Raw genomic sequence first — 26224 nt, 5'->3', positions numbered from 1 at the left:
ACCTAGAATTTTATATCCATCTATCAATAATGTGTGAAATTGGAATAATACAATTTTCAAACATACAAGACTCAACACTGGACTCTGTATCCTTCTTCCAGGAGCTAGGAAAGGATGTGCTTCCGCAGTATGGCAGGCTATAGGTGGGGGGCCAGAGAAACTGAAGTTCTATACAAGTCAGGGGCTGAGAGGATGCTCCAGGTAATGGTGAAGCTAAGCTCCAGCTGGGCAAGTGGAGCATGGAGGATACCTTCAATTAAAAAATGGAAACAATGTGAACTGATGAAAACTGGTAAGTTTTGCTACATTGAGAGGAGTATAAAAACTTTTGTAGAGAGATTTGTGGAGCCCCAAAATTAGTGAAACTAATATAAAAATCTTATCAAATGGAAAAAATATGGGATAATGTTAAATTTCAAGAGAAACAAGAAAATTGCAGAAAGAAGTAAAGGAAAGAAGGAAGGAAACAAGGGCAGAAAAAAGGGAGGGAAAAATGTGATAAACTTCCCACATGTGGCTCAGTGGTGAATACTATCTTCCTAATCATAATAAGGTAAAGACACTGGTATTTAACCAAAAATTGTGGTATAATTATTTTGGGAAGATAGAGGGCAAGTGATTGGAGGGTTGCTGATGAAGTATAGTACACAGATATTTTAACTGTGGTATTGCAAGAGAAGGATGCTAAAATCCTCATCTTCCTTAAAGATGTATTTCTTAACAGATATTGCCTAAAATGAAACATATCAATAAACAGTACACAAACGTTATTTTGAAATATGTAGAGAAGAACCAGAAGAAACAACAAAAGGTTTAAAATTATTACCTCTAGGGATAGGGAACTGGCAGAAACCAAGGAATGATGCTTTATGTCATAATTTTTTTAATGACTTTAGAAAATATGGACATGGCTCATAAACATAAAAATAAATCAATTATAAAGAAAGTGTATTACATAATACATGCACTTATGCCAAAAATACTATGTTCTAAATATTTATGTTTTGTGTAAGATTTATATGGGTCTAGGAAAATTTGGCTTAATTATTTGTATAATTATAGACTATAATTACAGATTATTTTTCTCTTTTTCCAAAAGATGTTGGTACTTTCTTGTTCTAAATTTATAAATGACTTCACCATGTTAAAGGAGCATCCACCTGAAGTAGTGATGTTACCAGCAGAACTATATGAGGTAGTTAAATCGAGGCCCCATATTCACATTTCTTCAAGCTTGCGCTTTGGAATAGTAAACCCCAGAGGAACTGGTGGTGATTCATCATTCTCCAAACCCAGGTCTCAGGACAGTGGGTGTGGTGACAAGGTCCACCATGCAAGAGGAATGTCAAATGAGCCAGGCAAGAGTGTCTGGAAATCCAGGTATCAGTGTTGTACTAGAAAAGTTCATACAACATGATTTAGAAATCATTTCCTCAAAATGATTTTAGTTTTAACTAATATTTTATTTAAAAAGTAACCACTCAAAATTTTAAAGTGGTCAATACAATTAAAAAAAGACAAGGAACATTCTTGGAATTTCCCCCCTTTTCATTATCTACTGAAATGCAGTTTGGATATTTCTATACCTCTTTATAGCCGTCACTGATTCTCTCCAAGCTGAGGGAATATACAAGGTCCCTGCCTCCCACGAAGAGCCGCTCTTGATATTCATCCAGCAGCATTGTATGGAGATCAAGAAATCCAAATGGGCTATGAAATACTGATGTTCTGTTCAGATTCAAGAGCTCTGAAATGCAAAATGATATGTACACTAAGCACATGAGAAAATGTAAATACTTTTATAACCCTTTTCTCATAGCTCTGTTTTCATCCCTGTTGGAACCAAGTCATTAACATGCATTTTATCATAAATATGCTGGCAACAAATTTTAATGTGCACAAGGTAAAATATTTCATAAATTTATGAATCTAAAAACTTCATCAATTTAATAAGTAAGAAAAATATTCTATATTTTTAAACCCAGAAAAATAGTCATCCTTCACAATCTTTAACATAAAGTGCTGGTGAAAGTCATTTTACAGCTCCTCTAATGTATAATGGTTACAAATCTACATTAAACCCACCAGAGTGTGTTTATTGAATTTCAGATAAACGCCACTCAGAAAAATAATGTTTCTACTCGTAATTGGTTTTGATAGTCACATCCAAAATCAAATTTTCCCAGTCTGCAAACTATCAGCGTCATTAATACGATGAGGCATTAATGTGGTAACAGTTACAGTACGGATCACTGATAAAACTGGGGGGAATATATTTTCAATCACTGCAATTTTTGCTCATACTCTTGCATTCGTGCTTATGTCAGAAATTTTAAGCTGTATGTTTTACCTATACACATTTAATTGTAAGAAGTCATAATCTGGCAAACCTCTCGTGTGTGCATTTGTTTGTTAAAGGTATTTAATTGCATATGGCAGTTCAGTGCTTAAGGTTGGTAAAATGATAGATGAGAACCTTTGGTGATGAGAGAGGATAAAAACCCCAAGTCTAGACTCTGCATGCTGAAGAATTCCTGAAGAGGCCCTTTGGCAAATGTTGACAAATTAGAAGATAACTTTTTTTCCAAAGATCAATGCCTAATGCATCTAACAGATAATGTGAATTCTTGGTGACTAGGACACTAAAATCTAAACAAATGATACTATGAAGTAGGACAAATCTATAGCACTGTGCCCACTCTTACACTTTCTGTTTCTGAGAAAGAAGAGATGAAGTATATACCTCTGTATTAATAATATATTCCTTATGTATATCTCTACCCTCAAACTGTTGATGCCCAAAACTTTATGGAGTAGAGTTAACTTTAAATCTGTAGTTTAAAATGAACAATACTGCTAAAAGTATCTTTTCCTCTGTATTAATAATATATTTCTTATCTATATCTCTACCCTCAAACTTTGATGCTCCAAACTTTGTGGAGTAGAGTTAAATTTAAATCTTTAGTTTGAAATGAACAATACTGGAGGGTGGAGCAAGATGGCCGAATAGGAACAGCTCCAGTCTCCAACTCCCAGCGCGAGCGACACAGAAGACCGGTGATTTCTGCATTTTCAACTGAGGTACTGGGTTCATCTCACTGGGGAGTGCCGGACGATCGGTGCTGGTCAGCTGCTGCAGCCCGACCAGCGAGAGCTGAAGCAGGGCGAGGCATTGCCTCACCTGGGAAGCGCAAGGGGGAAGGGAATCCCTTTTCCTAGCCAGGGGAACTGAGACACACAACACCTGGAAAATCGGGTAACTCCCACCCCAATACTGTGCTTTAAGCAAACAGGCACACCAGGAGATCATATCCCACACCTGGCCGGGAGGGTCCCACACCCATGGAGCCTCCCTCATTGCTAGCACAGCAGTCTGTGATCTACTGGCAAGGCAGCAGTGAGGCTGGGGGAGGGGCGCCCGCCATTGCTGAGGCTTAAGTAGGTAAACAAAGCTGCTGGGAAGCTCGAACTGGGTGGAGCTCACAGCAGCTCAAGGAAACCTGCCTGTCTCTGTAGACTCCACCTCTGGGGACAGGGCAATAACAAACACAGCCGAAACCTCTGCAGACGCAAACGACTCTGTCTGACAGCTTTGAAGAGAGCAGTGGATCTCCCAGCACGGAGGTTGAGATCTGAGAAGGGACAGACTCCCTGCTCAACTGGGTCCCTGACCCCTGAGTAGCCTAACTGGGAGACATCCCCCACTTGGGGCAGTCTGACACCCCACACCTCACAGGGTGGAGTACACCCCTGAGAGGAAGCTTCCAAAGCAAGAATCAGACAGGTACACTCGCTGTTCAGAAATATTCTATCTTCTGCAGCCTCTGCTGCTGATACCCAGGCAAACAGGGTCTGGATGGACCTCAAGCAATCTCCAACAGACCTACAGCTGAGGGTCCTGACTGTTAGAAGGAAAACTATCAAACAGGAAGGACACCTACACCAAAACCCCATCAGTACATCACCATCATCAAAGACCAGAGGCAGATAAAACCACAAAGATGGGGAAAAAGCAGGGCAGAAAAGCTGGAAATTCAAAAAATAAGAGCGCGGCCGGGCGCGGTGGCTCAAGCCTGTAATCCCAGCACTTCGGGAGGCCGAGATGGGTGGATCACGAGGTCAGGAGATCAAGACCATGCTGGCTAACATGGTGAAACCCCGTCTCTACTAAGAAACAAAAAACTAGCTGGGCGTGGTGGCGGGCGCCTGTAGTCCCAGCTACTCGGGAGGCTGAGGCAGGAGAATGGCGTAAACCCAGGAGGCGGAGCTTGCAGTGAGCTGAGATCCAGCCACTGGACTCCAGCCTGGGCCACAGAGTGAGACTCTGTCTCAAAAAAAAAAAAATAAAATAAGAGCGCATCTCCCCCGGCAAAGGAGCGCAGCTCATCGCCAGCAACGGATCAAAGCTGGACGGAGAATGACTTTGACGAGATGAGAGAAGAAGGCTTCAGTCCATCAAATTTCTCAGAGCTAAAGGAGGAATTACGTACCCAGCGCAAAGAAACTAAAAATCTTGAAAAAAAAGTGGAAGAATTGATGGCTAGAGTAATTAATGCAGAGAAGGTCCTAAACGAAATGAAAGAGATGAAAACCATGACACGAGAAATACGTGACAAATGCACAAGCTTCAGTAACCGACTCGATCAACTGGAAGAAAGAGTATCAGCGATTGAGGATCAAATGAATGAAATGAAGCGAGAAGAGAAACCAAAAGAAAAAAGAAGAAAAAGAAATGAACAAAGCCTGCAAGAAGTATGGGATTATGTAAAAAGACCAAATCTACGTCTGATTGGGGTGCCTGAAAGTGAGGGGGAAAACGGAACCAAGTTGGAAAACACTCTTCAGGATATCATCCAGGAGAACTTCCCCAACCTAGTAGGGCAGGCCAACATTCAAATCCAGGAAATACAGAGAACGCCACAAAGATACTCCTCGAGAAGAGCAACTCCAAGACACATAATTGCCAGATTCACCAAAGTTGAAATGAAGGAAAAAATCTTAAGGGCAGCCAGAGAGAAAGGTCGGGTTACCCACAAAGGGAAGCCCATCAGACTAACAGCAGATCTCTCGGCAGAAACTCTACAAGCCAGAAGAGAGTGGGGGCCAATATTCAACATTCTTAAAGAAAAGAATTTTCAACCCAGAATTTCATATCCAGCCAAACTAAGTTTCATAAGTGAAGGAGAAATAAAATCCTTTACAGATAAGCAAATGCTTAGAGATTTTTGTCACCACTAGGCCTGCCTTACAAGAGACCCTGAAGGAAGCACTAAACATGGAAAGGAACAACCGGTACCAGCCATTGCAAAAACATGCCAAAATGTAAAGACCATCGAGGCAAGGAAGAAACTGCATCAACTAACGAGCAAAATAACCAGTTAATATCATAATGGCAGGATCAAGTTCACACATAACAATCTTAACGTTAAATGTAAATGGACTAAATGCTCCAATTAAAAGACACAGACTGGCAAACTGGATAAAGAGTCAAGACCCATCAGTCTGCTGTATTCAGGAGACCCATCTCACACGCAGAGACATACATAGGCTCAAAATAAAGGGATGGAGGAAGATTTACCAAGCAAATGGAGAACAAAAAAAAGCGGGGGTTGCAATACTAGTCTCTGATAAAACAGACTTTAAACCATCAAAGATCAAAAGAGACAAAGAAGGCCATTACATAATGGTAAAGGGATCAATTCAACAGGAAGAGCTAACTATCCTAAATATATATGCACCCAATACAGGAGCACCCAGATTCATAAAGCAAGTCCTTAGAGACTTACAAAGAGACTTAGACTCCCATACAATAATAATGGGAGACTTCAACACTCCACTGTTAACATTAGACAGATCAACGAGACAGAAAGTTAACAAGGATATCCAGGAATTGAACTCATCTCTGCAGCAAGCAGACCTAATAGACATCTATAGAACTCCCCACCCCAAATCAACAGAATATACATTCTTCTCAGCACCACATCATACTTACTCCAAAATCGACCACGTAATTGGAAGTAAAGCACTCCTCAGCAAATGTACAAGAACAGAAATTATAACAAACTGTCTCTCAGACCACAGTGCAATCAAACTAGAACTCAAGACTAAGAAACTCAATCAAAACCGCTCAGCTACATGGAAACTGAACAACCTGCTCCTGAATGACTACTGGGTACATAACGAAATGAAGGCAGAAATAAAGATGTTCTTTGAAATCAATGAGAACAAAGATACAACATACCAGAATCTCTGGGACACATTTAAAGCAGTGTGTAGAGGGAAATTTATACCACTAAATGCCCACAAGAGAAAGCAGGAAAGATCTAAAATTGACACTCTAACATCACAATTAAAAGAACTAGAGAAGCAAGAGCAAACACATTCGAAAGCTAGCAGAAGGCTAGAAATAACTAAGATCAGAGCAGAACTGAAGGAGATAGAGACACAAAAAACTCTCCAAAAAATCAATGAATCCAGGAGTTGGTTTTTTGAAAAGATCAACAAAATTGACAGACCACTAGCAAGACTAATAAAGAAGAAAAGAGAGAAGAATCAAATCGACGCAATTAAAAATGATAAAGGGGATATCACCACCGACCCCACAGAAATACAAACTACCATCAGAGAATGCTATAAACACCTCTACGCAAATAAACTGGAAAATCTAGAAGAAATGGATAATTTCCTGGACACTTACACTCTTCCAAGACTAAACCAGGAAGAAGTTGAATCCCTGAATAGACCAATAGCAGGCTCTGAAATTGAGGCAATAATTAATAGCCTACCAACCAAAAAAAGTCCAGGACCAGATGGATTCACAGCTGAATTCTACCAGAGGTACAAGGAGGAGTTGGTACCATTCCTTCTGAAACTATTCCAATCAATAGAAAAAGAGGGAATCCTCCCTAACTCATTTTATGAGGCCAACATCATCCTGCTACCAAAGCCTGGCAGAGACACAACAAAAAAAGAGAATTTTAGACCAATATCCCTGATGAACATCGATGCAAAAATCCTCAATAAAATACTGGCAAACCGGATTCAGCAACACATCAAAAAGCTTATCCACCATGATCAAGTGGGCTTCATCCCTGGGATGCAAGGCTGGTTCAACATTCGCAAATCAATAAGCATAATCCAGCATATAAACAGAACCAAAGACAAGAACCACATGTTTATCTCAATAGATGCAGAAAAGGCTTTTGACAAAATTCAACAGCCCTTCATGCTAAAAACGCTCAATAAATTCGGTACTGATGGAACGTACCTCAAAATAATAAGAGCTATCTATGACAAACCCACAGCCAATATCATACTGAATGGGCAAAAACTGGAAAAATTCCCTTTGAAAACTGGCACAAGACAGGGATGCCCTCTCTCACCACTCCTATTCAACATAGTGTTGGAAGTTCTGGCTAGGGCAATTAGGCAAGAGAAAGAAATCAAGGGTATTCAGTTAGGAAAAGAAGAAGTCAAACTGTCCCTGTTTGCAGATGACATGATTGTATATTTAGAAAACCCCATTGTCTCAGCCCAAAATCTCCTTAAGCTGATAAGCAACTTCAGCAAAGTCTCAGGATACAAAATTAATGTGCAAAAATCACAAGCATTCTTATACACCAGTAACAGACAAACAGAAAGCCAAATCAGGAATGAACTTCCATTCACAATTGCTTCAAAGAGAATAAAATACCTAGGAATCCAACTTACAAGGGATGTAAAGGACCTCTTCAAGGAGAACTACAAACCACTGCTCAGTGAAATAAAAGAGGACACAAACAAATGGAAGAACATTCCATGCTCATGGATAGGAAGAATCAATATCGTGAAAATGGCCATACTGCCCAAGGTAATTTATAGATTCAATGCCATCCCCATCAAGCTACCAATGACTTTCTTCACAGAATTGGAAAAAACTGCTTTAAAGTTCATATGGAACCAAAAAAGAGCCCGCATCTCCAAGACAATCCTAAGTCAAAAGAACAAAACTGGAGGCATCACACTACCTGACTTCAAACTATACTACAAGGCTACAGTAACCAAAACAGCATGGTACTGGTACCAAAACAGAAATATAGACCAATGGAACAGAACAGAGTCCTCAGAAATAATACCACACATCTATAGCCATCTGATCTTTGACAAACCTGAGAGAAACAAGAAATGGGGAAAGGATTCCCTATTTAATAAATGGTGCTGGGAAAATTGGCTAGCCATAAGTAGAAAGCTGAAACTGGATCCTTTCCTTACTCCTTATACGAAAATTAATTCAAGATGGATTAGAGACTTAAATGTTAGACCTAATACCATAAGAATCCTAGAGGAAAACCTAGGTAGTACCATTCAGGACATAGGCATGGGCAAAGACTTCATGTCTAAAACACCAAAAGCAACGGCGGCAAAAGCCATAATTGACAAATGGGATCTCATTAAACTAAAGAGCTTCTGCACAGCAAAAGAAACTACCATCAGAGTGAACAGGCAACCTACAGAATGGGAGACAATTTTTGCAATCTACTCATCTGACAAAGGGCTAATATCCAGAACCCACAAAGAACTCAAACAAATTTACAAGAAAAAAACAAACAACCCCATCAAAAAGTGGGCAAAGGATATGAACAGACATTTCTCAAAAGAAGACATTCATACAGCCAACAGACACATGAAAAAATGCTCATCATCACTGGCCATCAGAGAAATGCAAATCAAAACCACAATGAGATACCATCTCACACCAGTTAGAATGGCGATCATTAAAAAGTCAGGAAACAACAGGTGCTGGAGAGGATGTGGAGAAATAGGAACACTTTTACACTGTTGGTGGGATTGTAAACTAGTTCAACCATTATGGAAAACAGTATGGCGATTCCTCAAGGATCTAGAACTAGATGTACCATATGACCCAGCCATCCCATTACTGGGTATATACCCAAAGGATTATAAATTATGCTGCTATAAAGACACATGCACACGTATGTTTATTGCAGCACTATTCACAATAGCAAAGACTTGGAATCAACCCAAATGTCCATCAGTGACAGATTGGATTAAGAAAATGTGGCACATATACACCATGGAATACTATGCAGCCATCAAAAAGGATGAGTTTGCGTCCTTTGTAGGGACATGGATGCAGCTGGAAACCATCATTCTTAGCAAACTATCACAAGAACAGAAAACCAAACACCGCATGTTCTCACTCATAGGTGGGAACTGAACAATGAGATCACTTGGACTCAGGAAGAGGAACATCACACACAGGGGCCTATCATGGGGAGGGGGGAGGGGCGAGGGATTGCATTGGGAGTTATACCTGATGTAAATGATGAGTTGATGGGTGCAGCACACCAACATGGCACAAGTATACATATGTAACAAACCTGCACGTTATGCACATGTACCCTACAACTTAAAGTATAATAATAATAAATAAATTAAAAAAAAAAACAAAAAAACACTGCTTTAGTAGAAGAGAGGTGTAATTCCTAGAGTGGAATGCACACATCACAAAGTAGTTTCTCAGAAATCTTCTCTCCAGTTATTATCTCAAGATATTTCCTTTTTCACCATAGACGTGAAGGTACTCCCAAATGTCCCTTCATGGATCCGTCCATGACAGTGTTTCAATACCACGTAATATAATGAAAGTTTTATCTATGTGAGATTAATAAATATATCTATCACAAAAAAAAAAGAAATGAACAATACTGCTAAAATCAATATATCCCTTATAAAGGTAAAACTTTTTCTTATTGAGTTATCTTTGAGATATTGAGTCTTTTGCCTATTCACCTAAATAAATAATCTGAGAATAAGTTTTGAGGGTGGGAAAAAAGGAATAATAGGTATAACACATAAGAGGTTTGCCAGATTCTGATATTTTAAAATTAAATATGTATAGGTAAAACATTCAGCTTGAAACTTCTGACATAGGCATGAAAGCAAGGGTATTAGCAAAAATTTCAATGGTAGAAAATCCATTCCCTATTATTCCTTCTTTTCCCACCCTCACAACTTCTTTGGGAAGGAAAATAAAATCGTTTGAAAAATTAGAGGTTCTTAAATCCTGGAAGACAATTTTTTCCGTTTAATAATTTTGTCCAAGTAGAATCATACTGCTTTCCTTTACATACAGCAAGAGAAGCACAGGTTGGAATCCACTGGCATAACAAAAATATAGCTCAAAATGGTCTGCTATCATTATACTTTGTCTTTATATATAAGCATTTATCAGGGCTGCTAAGTGGATTTTTAGAAAAGTTTCCCCAGTTATTCCAATAGTTGGCAACACTTTTCAGTTTTAATGCACAGTGAAATAATCTGAATGGGTACAACTGACGAAAGGATGGTTACACACTAGCTTGAATAGGTTCCTAGGCTGCAGAGCTACCCAGAACACTCAGGTGTAGAGCTTAGGGGACTAAGCTGGGAAATAAGACAAAGTCATGAGAGGATTCAATTATGAGGGATTTTAGGAAGAGGCAGCACAGTCAGTAAAGGAGGCACTCCATGAGTGACTCCATCTAGGGATGACCTTGCCTGCTGCCCAATGAGGTGATTAGTACCTCATTACCCCTGCATGCACGTGGCAAGATAGACACCAACTTCTACTTGCTTTTACCACTTACCAATTTGCCTACTTGCTAAGTATATTACAGTTCTAACAGTCTAAAAGTAGTAGTTCTTATTTCTTTGTAAATAATAGTGGAAACTAATTATTGAATCATCAATCTTATTTTATTCTGATGTATCACCTCTTGTAACCTATTCTTCCTCTCGATGGCCAAATCTATCCTATGAGATCACAAAAAATGTCCATGTTTCTGTGGATATGTACTTTGGAGAAAGCAAAGGGAAAGAACCGAAGTGTGCATACAACATATGAAAATTTTGTGAATCTTCGTTTTTAATGATCTGTACATTTACATATATATATTTTGTCTTTTACAAAACAGTAAACAACTACTGTATAACAGTTTAAATTACCAGTGTATTTTATTTTACTGGAGAAACCTAGGTGCCCAGAAATTTAATGACTATCCTATGGTCATACACTATTACAATAAAAATCACCCAATTTACCTCTAAAAACATGAGAATTAAAGTATAACAGATGTGTATATTATAACCAAAGGTCTTTGTAGACTGAGAATCTGGAAGGCCAGGTTTTAGTCTTGGCTTTGACAATAATTGCGTAGGTAAACTTGAACAACCTCTTAAGCTCTTTAGACTGGATTCTTCACCTGTTAATCACCCTTCCACCTTTAAAATTCTTAATTCTTTGACTAAATTGCATTTCTAAAATGAAGCTGATGAAAGAGTGCAAAAAAAGAAAGAAGCAAATCGACACTTAGATGTTTTATGGAGTCATTTAAAGTACAGTGCTGAGCTTGTATTTTTGTTTTTCACACTTTTAGAAGCTTATCAAAGGGAAGGAGTGGTGAATAGCAAGTCTAACTATCAGATGTCTCATGTTTACGTTTGCCTAAAGTGAAGTAGCTAGAAAATTCATTTACAACTTTTTCTCTGACCCTAATGTTTATAGGGTCAGTGAAAAAACTATGTAATAAGGAATTTTGGAGATTACTTTTCCTGATTCATTCATATTGCCTCAGAGAAAATTGTTGCCAAAATATGTTTGGATACATAAAACTGAATATCCTTACATACCATAGGTAATAAATTGAGAAATATCATTTTATTTATGAAGATACTTCTTAGAATAATTTCTAAGATCATTTTTTAAATTTATAAAACCTAATGAACAGGCTGTAGTTTTCTTTAAACATTTCATAATATAAGAAAAGAAAAAATGCATTGAATGCTTCAACTTCTCTCTACCCTGACCAACACCATACAACAAAACAGTGACAACAATTGAATTCCTAAGACATTAAGACTTGTCAGTAGATAGACATTATTTTAAAATCATAGCACTAACTAGAGTTTATGAATGCCATGGTTTATATTTTTCTTGTCCACTTTCACTGGCATAAATCCTGTCTTGATCTTTAATTTTCTCTTAAGGCCTAGACTGCTTTTCTCAAGTGGTTACAATTTTGTAATATCCTTGACTTTAAGTTAAGAAAGGTTAGAAGTATCCATTATATATGAATGTTTGTGCTTTACACATATATCTGTAATAATGGACACAGAGCCATTCTAAAATAGAAACTATTTTTGAAAAGAATGTGAATGTTTGTTATATATTTACTATTATTTATTCCATGTTAACTCGATTTTTCTACTTTATTTGATTAATTTGCCTCTTTCCATAAAGGATCTGAGATGACTTATACAAATATATCCAATCAAATAAATAAATATATTTCTAGGGGAGTGAGGGTAAGAGAAAAACAGTAAGATGAGTGGGTTGTAATAAATTTAACTGGAAGTCATCCTCTAATATCTAATACATCGTTAAAATGAATCCCAAATTTGGCCTCAGGCTTCCCAAAATCCAAAGTAGAGGAAGTCATTGTAATACAAGGAAAAAAAACTATCAAGTGCTTAGGAGCATTATCTAGTATTAAGAACTAAGAGAAATTTCTTCTAAGGTTGTAATAGGTATACTGAAAAATACTGTGGTGGACATTCAACATCACTCAGAATTAAGGTGTCAAGTTCCATACCTGTGCTTATAATTACATCCCGTAATGAAAGACAACTAAACTAACATCAAAATTCACTCCACCAAAAGTCACTTTATGGCCTTGGGTAGCCACATTATTTGGAATATTAATGATTGCAATGAACAGAGATTAAATTAAGGTAATGTAAATGTGAGGACAGAAATCCTGGCCTCATGGTAATCAGAAAACAAAAAGAAGCCAAGGTAATTTATCTCTTAGGAGATGCTGCATCTTTGCTTCTTGCTTCTTGCTTCTCTTAATGCCACCGCTTCACTGTACTGATTCTAAAGGGCTTATTCATTAGTTTGTTCATGACCACAGATAATATATCCTATTGTTTTGTTTATAATGCTCTCTTTACAAATAAAGCATACTTCAATTTCTATGAATTTCATACGAATGAGATAGATGAAAGTCTGCTCATTCCAAAATAAATTGGAAATAGAAGCATTCTTCTCTATTCAGATATGAAATTTATTCTCCAGTCGTGTGACTTTCACAATCCAGTTATTATCAGGAAAAATGACTTAATAGGTTATTATATATAACCTATATATAATATATATTTATTATATATATAAGATATAACCTTCCAGCTCCCACATCACCACAATGTGACAATGGCTCCTGCACTTCGCAATTCAAATTCTCAAGGGAAATAATGAAATTGTGTCAGCTAGTGTTCATAATTCATGGGTTGCTGGCTTCCTCTAGATTGGATGTGTTGTGAACAATTATCCATCTGTGGTTAAAATGTGGAAGCCACATGGCAAAATGTGTAGTTTCTATAATTAATGTGTATGGGGTCAGAGCAGTCAACATGAAGCATGTCTCAATTCCATAGCAAACTTAGCCAGTCTGTCTTTATTCATGAACAAATTTATAATACCATAAATTTGTTGCAATCTGTGTTTCTGCTAGACTAAATAAGTTGGCCTGCTGTTGATAGCTTTTCATGATTATATAATCATGTTTAGGTGTTCATGATGGTTAGATGTTCAATCATATATAGATGTTTATGACTATATAATTATATTGCATGTTGGAGAGTATCTGCCAAATATCAAAATTTGAGTTTTCATTAATTGATCTGAAGTCATTTTTCCTGATAATAACTGGATTGTGAAAGTCACTCACATGACTGGAGAATAAATTTCATATCTGGATAGAGAAGAATGCTTCTATTTCCAATTTATTTTAGAATGAGCAGACTTTCATCTATCTCATTCATATGAAATTCATAGAAATTGAAGTATGCTTTATTTGTAAAGAGAGCATTATAAACATAAAACAATTAATGAGATCAAAGCAGTAAAGTTTGATAAATCATGGAATTCTGAAGTTTAAGAAAAAAGCAGAAACACAATTATTAGGGGAAATCTGGGGAAGAAAATATACATATAGCACAAATGGAAACAAATTGTTTTTAATACAGTCCTTTAATATGTTTAAAAAAACTATTTTAAAGAAAGAAGAAAAAATATCACCTCTGTTCTGTAAATAGCACATTATCAAAGAGGACACAAAAAGTGAATTTGCATAAAAAGAATTCAACTTCATTAAACGTTCAAAGGAATGAGGATGAAAATGTCATTTTAGTGGTATTTTTAAAAATTACAATAACTAGTGAAAATGAGAATTCAGGCTCTTCTAGAGATCTATGTAAAATTTCTATATTACACAAATTTTCTCCAGTGAACATGTGTTACTTTACCCAAAATGAAATTATATAAGTAAAAGGGGAAGACGTATGAGATGTCTCCTTTTTTATGCAACCAAATTTCCTCCTATATCCGGGTACTGATCCTCCCCACCCTAACTCTCAAGGTGATAATAACAGTTAATAAATATTTATTGATCAGTTACATAGTATGTATTATCTAAGGGCTAGACATTTTTATGTCATGTAATCATTGTGACACCTCCTCAGAAACACTATTCTCCCCATTTTTTGCATGCAAAAAGAGAATTTATTAGAGATTCAGTACAGAGTTAAGGTTATTTTGGTCAGTGTTGGTGACAAAATTTGAACAACAGAAGTTGACTGGAGAGCTTTGTTACAATGCACATGAGATTTCTAAATATTATTTTAAAAATACCCTAGCAATTCAAAGTCTAGTCTATTAAGAGATTATAATGCATCAGAAATGAATGCATTTTTTGCAGAGCCTGATATAAATAATACGATAGAAGGTTTTTTAAATATTTAATAGGTTGTATTGAGATAATTCAAAATAATTTAATGGCAATGACATAAATAGAAAAATTCAGGTTAATATCAATTCAATTTTAATCCCCTTTATTGTGTATTTTATAAACTATCTCAAATAATTACAAAATTATTTGTTGCTTTGACTTATTGATTCATGACATTTTTAGTTTTACATATCTTACTTGTGAGAAAACGTAAATATTTTTACCTAATTTGCCATGGAGTTTCAAAATGTATTGAATATTTTTTGCATATGATGAAGGCAATATAAAGGCAAGCAAGGCTTTCTTCCCTCCTCAAGAATTTTTCCTTTCTTAGTTTTAGAGTCACTCCTTTAAGTCATATTAATTATCTGAACTCCAAATCATGGTCCCTGGACTTGGCATATTTACCAAGCAATGGCTGATTTCTTTAAATCCCTTCATACTGCTTCAAGCTGCCTGGATGAAAGAAACAGAAAATATGCAGGAAGATGGGGACAGAAGAAACTCTACTCTCAGGTTATCTCAAGAAAACACAGTGCAAATAATGGACATTGCTGACTCAGTTAAATGAAGCAAGCTCCTCTTGAGTTTTCCTACTCTAAAAATAACAGGAATTGCTTGGGGAGGGAATGGACAAAGAAATAAGATGAAACTGAAATGCACCAACTCAGAGTTCATCCGGAAATTTTCTAAAGAGGGAACTAATTATTATTGCTAAGCTGCATGCTAATTATCAGCTGTCAATGAAGATATACTCTGAGGATTTAGTCATTTCCTCTCGTGGCCTTTCCTTTTAACCTGCAAGAGACACAGTTTTAAAACTCACTGACATCACTATATTACAAAGACAGTTCTCTACACTTTGTCAGAATATATTTAAATGCTATAGTTTCTTGTGTAAGATGAAGGAGAGGAGAACACACATTTTTCAGCTCTCAAACAAAAAGAGATTACCAGGGGAGAGGTGTTTCCTTCTTAAATACACATTTCTTGTTCCACGGTCACCTGCCAACTAAAGATTTCCTGAGACTCATCACTTTAACTAAACTTGTCATGGTTTTCTGAGTTAATTACCTTATTCAATATTGTCCTAAGGTTAATTCAACAACAACAAAAAAATTGAATTTCAGGCAGTAAGCATTGTTAATGAGAATGAAATATGGAAATAGCCATTAGAAATTTTCTTTAACTTTGTAATAGTTCAAAAGAAAAGGTTTCTCACAACATGCTTTGATGATTTTGACAGATTTGACTGATGATCACTAGTGGCTTATAATGTTGAAACAGATTCGTAAAGAAATAAGCAATTAACTTTTTAAAAAGTGTAAACAAGGACCAGCTCATTGACTTGCTAATTGCTCTTTTTAGCAATGGACAATCGGCTTGTCTTTCATGCATTCTTTGAACTTTTAGGTTCTATTATTTTCACAAGTCAAAGGTGTACAATAGGCATTGTCGTACTTCAAGTTGCTCAGTCATAAACCACTTTCTGAAGAAGGCAGGAGTTCAAATATACATAGGAATAGCCTAGACATTAAATAGCATTTTAATTCTTCAAAGAAAACAAAATAATGTTATTTGTAATTTTCAGATTCCTTGTGTCCTTGTCATATGTAAATTATTATTTAATGGTATATGGAAAAGTAAAAACGAAAGTTAAGATGTATTTAATGACTAAGATGAAGACATTCATAATAAGCTACTTCTACTTAATAAATAGTAAATATATTTTCTCTTATGGCTTTCTTAATAACATTTTCTTTTCTTTAGCTTATTTGATTGTAACCATATAGTATATAATATATATAACATAAAAATATGGGTTACTCAACTGTTTATGTTATCTGTAAGGCTTCTGGTCAACAGTAGGCTATTAGTAATGTTTTGGGGGATTCGAAGATTATACTCTAGCTTTAGACTGCACTGCGGGTTAGCATCCCTAACCCCCAAGTTGTTTAAGCATCAGCTGTATATTGAACATCCACTGTGTTAGGAACTATATCTGGAGTTTCAGAGGAATACTAAAGATCAATATAATTCTATAAACATAACACAAATCAGATTTTAGTATCCATCATTTTATTCCTGAAAATTAATTTTAGATAACAAGGTTTTTTCAAACTTGTGTATTTAATAAAATCAGGCACATTCACTTTTTTTTTTATTTTATTTTTTATTTTTATTTTTTTGAGACAGAGTCTCACTCCGTTGCCCCCACTGGAGTGCAGTGGTACAATCTCAGCTCACTGCAGCCTCCACCTTCCGGGTTCAAGCAATTCTCCTGCCTCAGCCCCCTGAAGAGCTGGGATTACAGTAGTGTGCCACTATGCCCTGCAAATTTTTGTATTTTTAGTAGAGATGGGGTCTCACCATGTTGGCCAGGCTGATCTCAAGCTCCTGACCTCAAATTATCTGCCCACCTTGGCCTCCCAAAGTCGTGGGATTACAGGCGTGAGCCACTGTGCCCAGCCCTTTATAAGAGAATACATTTTATGGTACAAAACCCAAAAGAATATCAAGGTTTAGAGTCATAAAGATAAACTTCCTCCCATCTGGACTTTCCTTCTATTTAGTTCTCACTCCCTTGCCCTCAACGGATTAATCTTGTCTAAAATCTTGGGCATTCCTTCAAGTTTTTTATGCGTATGCAGCAAATTAGATGTATAAATCTTTATTAATTCTCAGCTTTTTTACAGTCAAAAGGAATCATAATATAAACCTTTTTCTTTACTTTACTTCACTTAAAATATCTGAGAAGTATTTGTGTATCAAAACTTAGAGAGGTTATAGTTGCAAGAAACATCTTGTTTTATGGATCACTGTGGTGGGCATTTGAAATCTTTTAAATTTTTACTACTAATACAGCACTGCAATGTATATATATATGAATATATGTCCATTCACAGATGTGCAAATATATTGGTAAGATAAATTTTAAAGTGGAATTACCAGGTCAAAAGCATTTGTAATTTTAACAAATACTGCCAACTTCGCTTCCATAGGGATTTTATCACGTTAAAATTCCCTGACTATATGCAAGAGTGCCTGTATTCCCATACCTCATAAACCATATGTAATTAAAGCTTAGGGTATTTTGCTAATTTGATTGAGACAATATAATTTGAATTTCTCTTATTATAGGTGAAGTTAAGCATCTTTTCATATATCTTAGGGTACTTTACTTTTGTGATTGTTCTTATTACATTCATTGTCTATTTTTCTGTTGGATTAAAGTTGCTTGTCCATATTTGAATTTAAGGAATTTTTAAACTGTTAAGTTTTATGTTATGAAGGTCATGGCTGAGAGATGAAGGAAATTGGACCCTTAAATGTAGAAATTTGTATATCACTTATGTTGGAAAGATATTTTAAAGGTGTTTTATTTTTAAAAATAGAGTTAATTCCCTTTTTTATCTCATGCAGCCTCTTTCATAAACTTAATTCTTGATTATCTTGAGTAATTAATCAAGTTAACAATTAACAGCTTATATAAAATGCTTCTAAGTTTAAATACACATATGCACATGTGTGCGCAGGCACACACACACAATGTGATTCATCAGAAGTGGCCAAGGGGCATTCTCAGTCTTCCAGAGGCTGAATTTGGACATCAGCAAAGTCCTAGGCACTCCTATTCAACTGGCAAATTATGTGGGAATAAGAAACGTGTGGTTTTACCCAAAATAGAGTGCTTGTTTGTGAGAATTCCAGAATTTTGACTAACGAGTATTTTATAATAAGATGTCATAGATATTCAGCTAAAGCAGAAGTTAAGGAAGCCAAGAATATACATGAACTACTGTAGCATTTTTCCGCAACATTAACCACTTAAAATGTACTTAAAAGAGGCTGGGTGTGGTGGCTTGCGCCTGTAATCCCAATACTTTGGGAGGCCAAGGCGAGCGGATCACAAGGTCAGGAGTTCGAGACCAGCCTGGCCAATATGGTGAAACCCCATCTCTACTAAAAATACAAAAATTAGCCAGGCATCGTGGTGGGTGCTTGTAGTCCCAGCTACTTGGTAGGCTGAGGCAGGAGAATCGCTTGAACCTGAGAGGTGGAGGTTGCAGTGAGCTGAGACCGGGCCACTGCACTTCAACCTGGGTGACAGAATGAGACTCTGTCTCAAAAAATCAAAAAACAGCAGTAACAAAAAACGTATTTAAAGGAGGGGAGAGAAAGAAAACAGATTTCTAGGAGTCTTTTTTTTTTTTTTTTGAGGTAAAGTTTAGCTCTCGTTGCCCAGGCTGGAGTGCAATGGCGCGATCTCAACTGCAACCTCCGCCTCTCGAGTTCAAACGATTCTCCTGCCTCAGCCTCCCGAGTAGCTGGGATTACAGGCATACGCCACCATGCCTGGCTGATGTTTGTATTTGGTAGAGATGGGGTTTCACCATGTTGGTCAGGCTGGTCTCGAACTCCTAACCTCAAGTGATCCACCTGCCTCACTCTCCCAAAGTTCTGGGAGTACAGGCATGAGCCACCATGCCCAACCTCTTCCTTTCAAAATACCTTCATGTATTCTATGAAACTGTCTGCGGTAACAAAGCTTTGATTTTATTTAGGTACTTATTTTTTAATGTTAAGCATATTTAGGTAGGATTCATTTTATGGCAATATTTTAAAAGTCAGCTTTTCTGGATTATGCCATTTTACAGAAAATTGGCTCTTATACAATATTTAAAACTTAATAAGTTACCATTATTTTATACATTTACATCATATTCTTTCTTAGGATTAGGTCTAAAATAAATGGATGATATCTGGTTACTTCTTCATTATTAAATGAATATTAATTATTCACATTAATATATATATTTAACAATTTTTATTGCATTCACTTAATCTGCACCACCATAAAACAAAATGCATTTTACTAGATGCCTTCTGATTTATGAACAAAGTTGGCTAATGTATACATAATTGCAATATAATTACATATTATTTAAATCATAAATATATTTTGGTTTTATCTCAACTCAAAAACATCCTGTTATAGAACTAATGTATTCTCTACAATCTGTATTTTTAATTGAATTTAAGTCATGCTAAGAAGTTGAATAGGTCTATCATCTACTTCATTTTTTTTTTTTTTTTTTTTTTTTTTTTTTAGATGGAAGTCTTTCTCTGTCACCCATGCTGGAGTGCAGTGGCACATTCTTAGCTTACTGCAACCTCCATCTCCTGGGTTCAAGCAATTTTTGTGCCTCAGCCTCCCAACTAGCTGGGATTACAGGCATATGCCACCACACCCAACTAATTTTTGTATTTTTAGTTGAGACAGGGTATTATTGCCAGGCTGGTCTATATCTTCATTTGATCATTTTAATGACAGGTCTAATGTAACTTGTTAATACATATAAAATTTTTTATGTTTTTGTTGAAATTGTGTACTTTTCTCTAGCAAAAACTTTATTGACCTTTGGCCTATAACATGTTTTGTCTAGTAAATAATCCATCTTATAACAACAAAGAAGTAAATTAGCTAAAACTGGAATCACATTTTTTTCTTCACATGTGGGATTGAATATTTGATAATTTAAGTTTTTCAAATATGACTCTCAAATTTTTGTCTCCTATCTTGACCCCTAAATACATACTTGTTCAGCCAAGTCCTAATAGCTATCTTCTCTTAAAGAGTCTAAAAGTCTTCTGAAATTTAGCAAATTAACAATAAGGTCTTGATTACCAGAGACAAACCAACTCCTTTCCCAGGCTTCCACCCAGTAAATGGTTCTTTGGCTCTTGGCAAAAACTAAGGATTTGTCCTGATTCTTCTTTCTTGAGTGCCACACTATCTGTCCGTAGCATCGCCTCAACCACCTCTCATCTGGACCACTGAAAGGTCTTCCTATCTTTCTGTCTTCTCCCCTCCATGCCTCCCTCGACCACCACCAATGAGTTCACCTCACAGTAGCGAGAGTGATCACTTCTTTCTTTAAAAATATAAATTGGGTCGTGATGTTCCTCCCACTGTTTCCCAACTCCCTTAGATTAAAACCTGGCTCAAGGTCTGTCACTATCTCTTGGCTGCCTTCCCCAGCCCCGGTGTTGTGCCACTTTCTCCTTTCCTCACAGAGCTCCAGGGCTTGGGCTTTACAGAGTTTGGCCTGGACTCTCCGTCCGTCTGCCACGCACCTCCCTCGGACCTCCACGCAGTTGGCTCCTGTTCTCATTTGGACCTTCCCTCTGTCTTCCCAGTCTTAAGAAATAAGCCCTCACAGTCTTAAGAAATAAATAAGCCTTCCCAGTCTTAAGAAATAATAAGGCTTAATAAACAAGCCTTCCCCGTCTTAGGAAATCTAAAGATTCCAACCAGGCATTCTAAGTTGCACCATTTTCTTTTCATATCCTATAATGCATGAATGCTGCTAGGTTTTGTGTTTTTTTTTTAAATTTGTTTGATGGGTTTTTCTTTACTTATATATGTTTTCTCTCTTCTGACAAGAAATATGTTCCATGAGAAGTTGTAAGCCTTTCTATCTTGGTCACTGTGATATCCCCAGGGCATAGACCAGTTCTTATGGTTTATTTAGTAAGCACTAGATAACGATATGTTAAATGAATGAACTTGTCTGTGTCTCCCTGTCCTCATCGTAAAATAGGGATAATAATAACTAACTGGTAGGACTACTGTAAGAATCAAATGATTCATAGTACCCAATGGCCAGCAAATATATATGAGTTTCTTTCTCTTTTTATTTTTATTTTTTTGATGTCAATAAATTATGAGTCAAGGGCAGTGAAAGCAAATTTCCCCTGTTGAAATAGGGCTTTCTTCATTACATTTTGTCAAGTGGACATAGTTACTCTCAGGGCTTATCATACAGGCTTAAAGTTAAATAGGAAATTTCACAAGTACGTGATTACTGTGATCAGTGTAAACAGCTACTGTATATTTTAAGTTAAAACCTCAATTTTCTACCAATAATAATTTGGGTCAATTTTATATTTCTTCTTTTTATCCATACCCGTCTCAGATTGCAAGAGAAAAATTTGTCTTTATTTCCTAGGAAATTTGTTTTATTTCTTTATTTATTAATTTATAAGCTCAACCTGAAATAAATTATACAAAGCATTTCTACTCTACCCTTGAAATTTGAATTCTAAGTGCCAGACTGGCAGGCAAAAATTATTTAAATATTTTATTCTTACTATTACTATTAAACTTTAAATTTTTTATGAGTTTTCTAATACAGTCATTTATCACTTATTTATGGGAATACATTCTGAGTAATACATAATTAAGGAATTTCATTTTTGTGCAAATATGGCGTGCACTTACACCAACCTAGATGGTATAGCCTAGGCTACCTGTGGCTACACACCTAGGCTATATATGGCCTATAGATCCTAGGCTACAAACCTGTTCAGCATGTTATTATGATGAAAACTATACGCAATTGTAATATGATAAGTATTTGTGTATTTGAACATATCTAAACACAGAAAAGGTAAAATAAAAATACTGCATTATAATCTTATGAGACTACCCTCATATAAGTAGTCTGCCACTGATCTAAATGTTGTTACGAGGCACAAGACTGTACTTAATTTGGTGGCTGATTTGTAAGGACAGAAACAGAATTGTCAGTTTTCTTACAGATGCATGGTTTGAAGTGATGTTACAGCATCACAGCAAAATAGCCTCTACATTTTCCTCACTTGACCTCTAATAAAGATCTTCAGTCTTATCTTTATAAAAATAAAGCCTTCCCTCAACTCACGTAATTTAATCCTGTAAAACATTCTTTCCAAAAACACATGGTTTCCAGATATACCAGGAGTTTGCAATCTGACATCTGAAATGGTTGTACCTTTAAAAATCTGTAGTTTTCAGACTGACATATTACCAAAACAATGACTATTGTATAATTTGAACATTTTATCAATATCACATTTTTCTGATAATTACAAAAATGATAGAATAATAACTGAATTTCAAATTCAGGTAGAATGAAGTGCAACTTTATAATATTTTATATCCTGTTAATTTAATAGAAATTGAACCTACTCATCTACATTATAATAACAAAGAAAATAATGCTGTCGGTAGATGCTATGTGGATATAGAGATGAGGTTGTGTGCGATTTACCATTACTTCATAGGTTTGGAACTGTCAGACAATCACCAAAATCTTATTTGCTGTTAAATTGCATGCCTCAATTACTGTAGCAGCTACCATGTGAGCCGGATGCTTCTTACTAGGTAATAGGCCCCCTGGGTAGATGGGTTCTCTTTAGATGTGGCTAAGAGAAACATGAAGAGAGAAGACAAACCAATGCTGTGTGTACAATTCACTGATGACTTTCTTTCACAAAAAGTTGCCTTAGTGACTAAGCTGCTACTAAATTCTTCTTCTGTTTTCCTTTTCTGGCAATCCTCAGTTAGTATTGATTTACTCTCCAGAAATGCCTGTTGTTTATAACCTGTCGTGAGGCAAATAGTACCTAAGAAGACCACCCGTGTTTTCTCTGGAAGCTATGAAGGGAGGGCAACTCACATTCACAGAAAGGCTCTTATCTGTTAGATACTGCGTGAAATACTCAATATATGTAATTTCACTTACCCTTCACTCCACCAGTAGATTCAAATGGCTTCTATTTTTCAAATTAGAAAAATAGAAGCTCACGGAGAAAGTTATAAAACTTCCTATTGTCACCTATCATTTGAATATCGACATTTCTGGATATTATTCATTTTGCTTATTACAGGTTACGATAACAAAAGAAGTTGTATAAATTATATAGTGGTTTCTTTGTGGATTAAGATGAGTCATAAGTTTTCAGTAATGGCATTACAGATATTTCCCGTATTTTAGGGACTTATCAAATAATATTACCCTTAATAAAAGGTCATAGATACCTTTGGAAGTACACATTTTTAAAATAGTATTTCAGCCTTTTTTCATAAAACCTGATTTTCAGTCTCACTCATCCTAAGTTCTATCTCGTTGCAGTTTATGTTACAAACCCAATCAAAACAAATAAATAAAAATTAACACAGAGGATCAGATAATATAAAGATCAGAAGGAAATAAAATTAATTTAAAAACCTAAGTCTATTAACCGCAACCTGTAGTTTTCAGACTGACATACTACCAAAGCAATGACTATTGTATAATTTGAACACTTTATCAATATCACATTTTTCTCATAATTACAGAAATGATAGAATAATAACTGAAATTGTCCAGAGGATACTCTCCAGAAATTTTTTATTTGTTAAGTTTTGGAAACCATGAGAATTACAAAATTAGTTCTATCATTATGGAAAGACAAGAATTTATGCTGAAGATACAATTGTATATTTGCTCAGTTCTTGTGAAGCTGTCACAAAAAGTGTATTGCTTTGGGTACAAAAAAGTAACCAATTTATTCTTATTGATCTGCTTTCCTGTAATTTTTGATAAGCTTCAAACATCAGTGGCAAGCACTATTCACAATAGCTAAGATTTGGAACCAACATAAGTTCCATCAACAGATGCATGGACAAAGAAAACGTCGTGCACACACACAATAGAATATGATTCAGCCTTAAAAACTAACAAGATCCAGTCATTTGCAACAACATGGATGGAACTAGAGATCATTATGTTAAATGAAATAAGCCAGGCACAGGAAGGCAAATATCACATGTTTTCACTTATTTGTGGGATCTAAAAATCAAAATAATTGAACGATGGACATAGTAGAAGGATGGTTCCCAGAGACTGGGAAAGGGAATTGGGGGCTTATGGTGTGGAGGTGAGGACGGTTAATGGATTGAAAAAAATAGAATAAATAAGACCTAGTATTTGATAGCACAGCATGGTTAGAAAAGCCATAAGGGGCAAGAAATAAAATATATTTCATAACTGTATACCTGTATCACACACTTTTTAAGAAAATGAGAAATATAACTTAGGTCATGCTAAAATTAGAAGAATTGAAAGATTTACAAAACCCATATAAATCATAATGTAATCTCCTATGCCAAAACATTATTACTTAGAAAACAAGTAAGTAGGCAAATGTGAACACCTTTCCACACACTGAGAACAAGAGAATGGATGATAAATTTTTAAAGTATAGAAAACTTGGAAGACACTTTTATATGACAAGTTAAAATATCTATTATAGAATTCACTGGATAAACTTCAAAGCATAAAATTAGTTCTAGACAAGCAATTTATTAGTAGAGCAAGTTTCAAGAATGAAACCAAAGTTGTGTCATAAAATTGAAGATCAGGTTCTTAACATTCTGTATTTTATTGTAGGACTGCCAATCATCTCCTTTGAGAATCAACTAAATTTCTGAGAATATCATTCCTGCCAGCTGGAGGCAAGAGCAAAATTCATTACCATGTAGCTGCCCTATTCCCAGACCCCAACTTTATCAGAACAGATGCTTGTGCCCAGGTAACTGGCCATCCATCATCTAGTCAAATATGATCTTAAAAATACTTGGATCCTCTGGCAAGGTCACTACCCCTATCTGGAAGGAAAAATTCCCTATAAAATTGGGAACAGGAGGTCAATTTTCTTTTTCTGCCATGATCAAGAAGAGGGAGCCTCTGCCACTGGAAGGGAGCAAATGCATTAACCTCCCTGACTGGCAGCTACCCATTAAAGTGATGATATAATTCTTCACAGTGCTTGTGGTGAATGACTGCTGGGATTTATCACTTCAAAACAGAACTCTGTGTGTGTGGGGGTGTGTGTGTACATGTGCGAGAAAGAGAGAGACAGAGAAAGACGGAGACAGAGAGACACAAAGAGACAGAGACAAATGAAGAACCTGAATGTTGGGGGAGCAGCAAATAGGGGCAAGCAGGTGGTGGAAAAACTTTTACTTCAACAATAATTCTTTCACTTTGCAATAGCAAAAAGAAACATGACAATTAAAACTGATGCAGGCCAGGTCGCTGTGGCTCACACGTGTAATCCCAGCATTTTAGAAGGCCAAGGTTGGGGGATCATTTGAGGCCAGGAGTTCCAGACCAGTTTGGGCAACATAGTGAGACCTCATTTCATCTCTGCAAAAAAAAAAAAAAAAAAAAAAAAAAAGCCAGGCATGGTGGTGTGCACCTATGGTCCCAGCTACTTGGGAGGCTGAGGTGGGAGGATAGTTTGAACCTGCGAGGTTGAGGCTGCAGTGAGCATGGCTGCACCACTGCACTCCAGCCTGGGTGACAAAGTGAGACCCTGTCTCAAAAAACAAACAAACAAACAAACAAACAAAACTGATGCAAATAATATCAAGGAATGAGCATATCAGTTATAGTTCATAGTACTAAAAATAATATAAATTAACAGACATTATATTGAGGCATTTAAAGCTATCAAGTCTCAGCCCGCTTTTGTAAAACGTGTCAATTACAGCTCTTAGCCTCTTAATTTTCCTTGTAAAGATT

The 26224-nt window shown here is 36.2% G+C and overlaps 1 protein-coding gene across 3 annotated transcripts in view; it reads right to left on the bottom strand.

Moving 5' to 3' along the window:
• The window catches only part of SEMA3E (semaphorin 3E), a 296986-nt gene that overhangs the window by 119352 nt on the left and 151410 nt on the right, over nucleotides 1–26224 (bottom strand). For 2 of the 3 annotated variants that reach the window (XM_045388676.3, XM_074036601.1), the window contains exon 2: nucleotides 1587–1747. The exons of the other annotated variant lie outside the window; for it this stretch is intronic. In XM_045388676.3, coding sequence (XP_045244611.2) covers nucleotides 1587–1747 — 161 coding nt within the window. The remainder of the gene's footprint in view (nucleotides 1–1586; nucleotides 1748–26224) is intronic. 3 annotated transcript variants of the gene reach the window in all.

This window comes from Macaca fascicularis, chromosome 3 (assembly GCF_037993035.2).
Source record: "Macaca fascicularis isolate 582-1 chromosome 3, T2T-MFA8v1.1".
Taxonomy (NCBI): domain Eukaryota; kingdom Metazoa; phylum Chordata; class Mammalia; order Primates; family Cercopithecidae; genus Macaca; species Macaca fascicularis.
The sequence above is the reverse complement of the archived record's forward strand: the minus strand, read 5'-3'. Positions and strand labels throughout refer to the sequence as shown.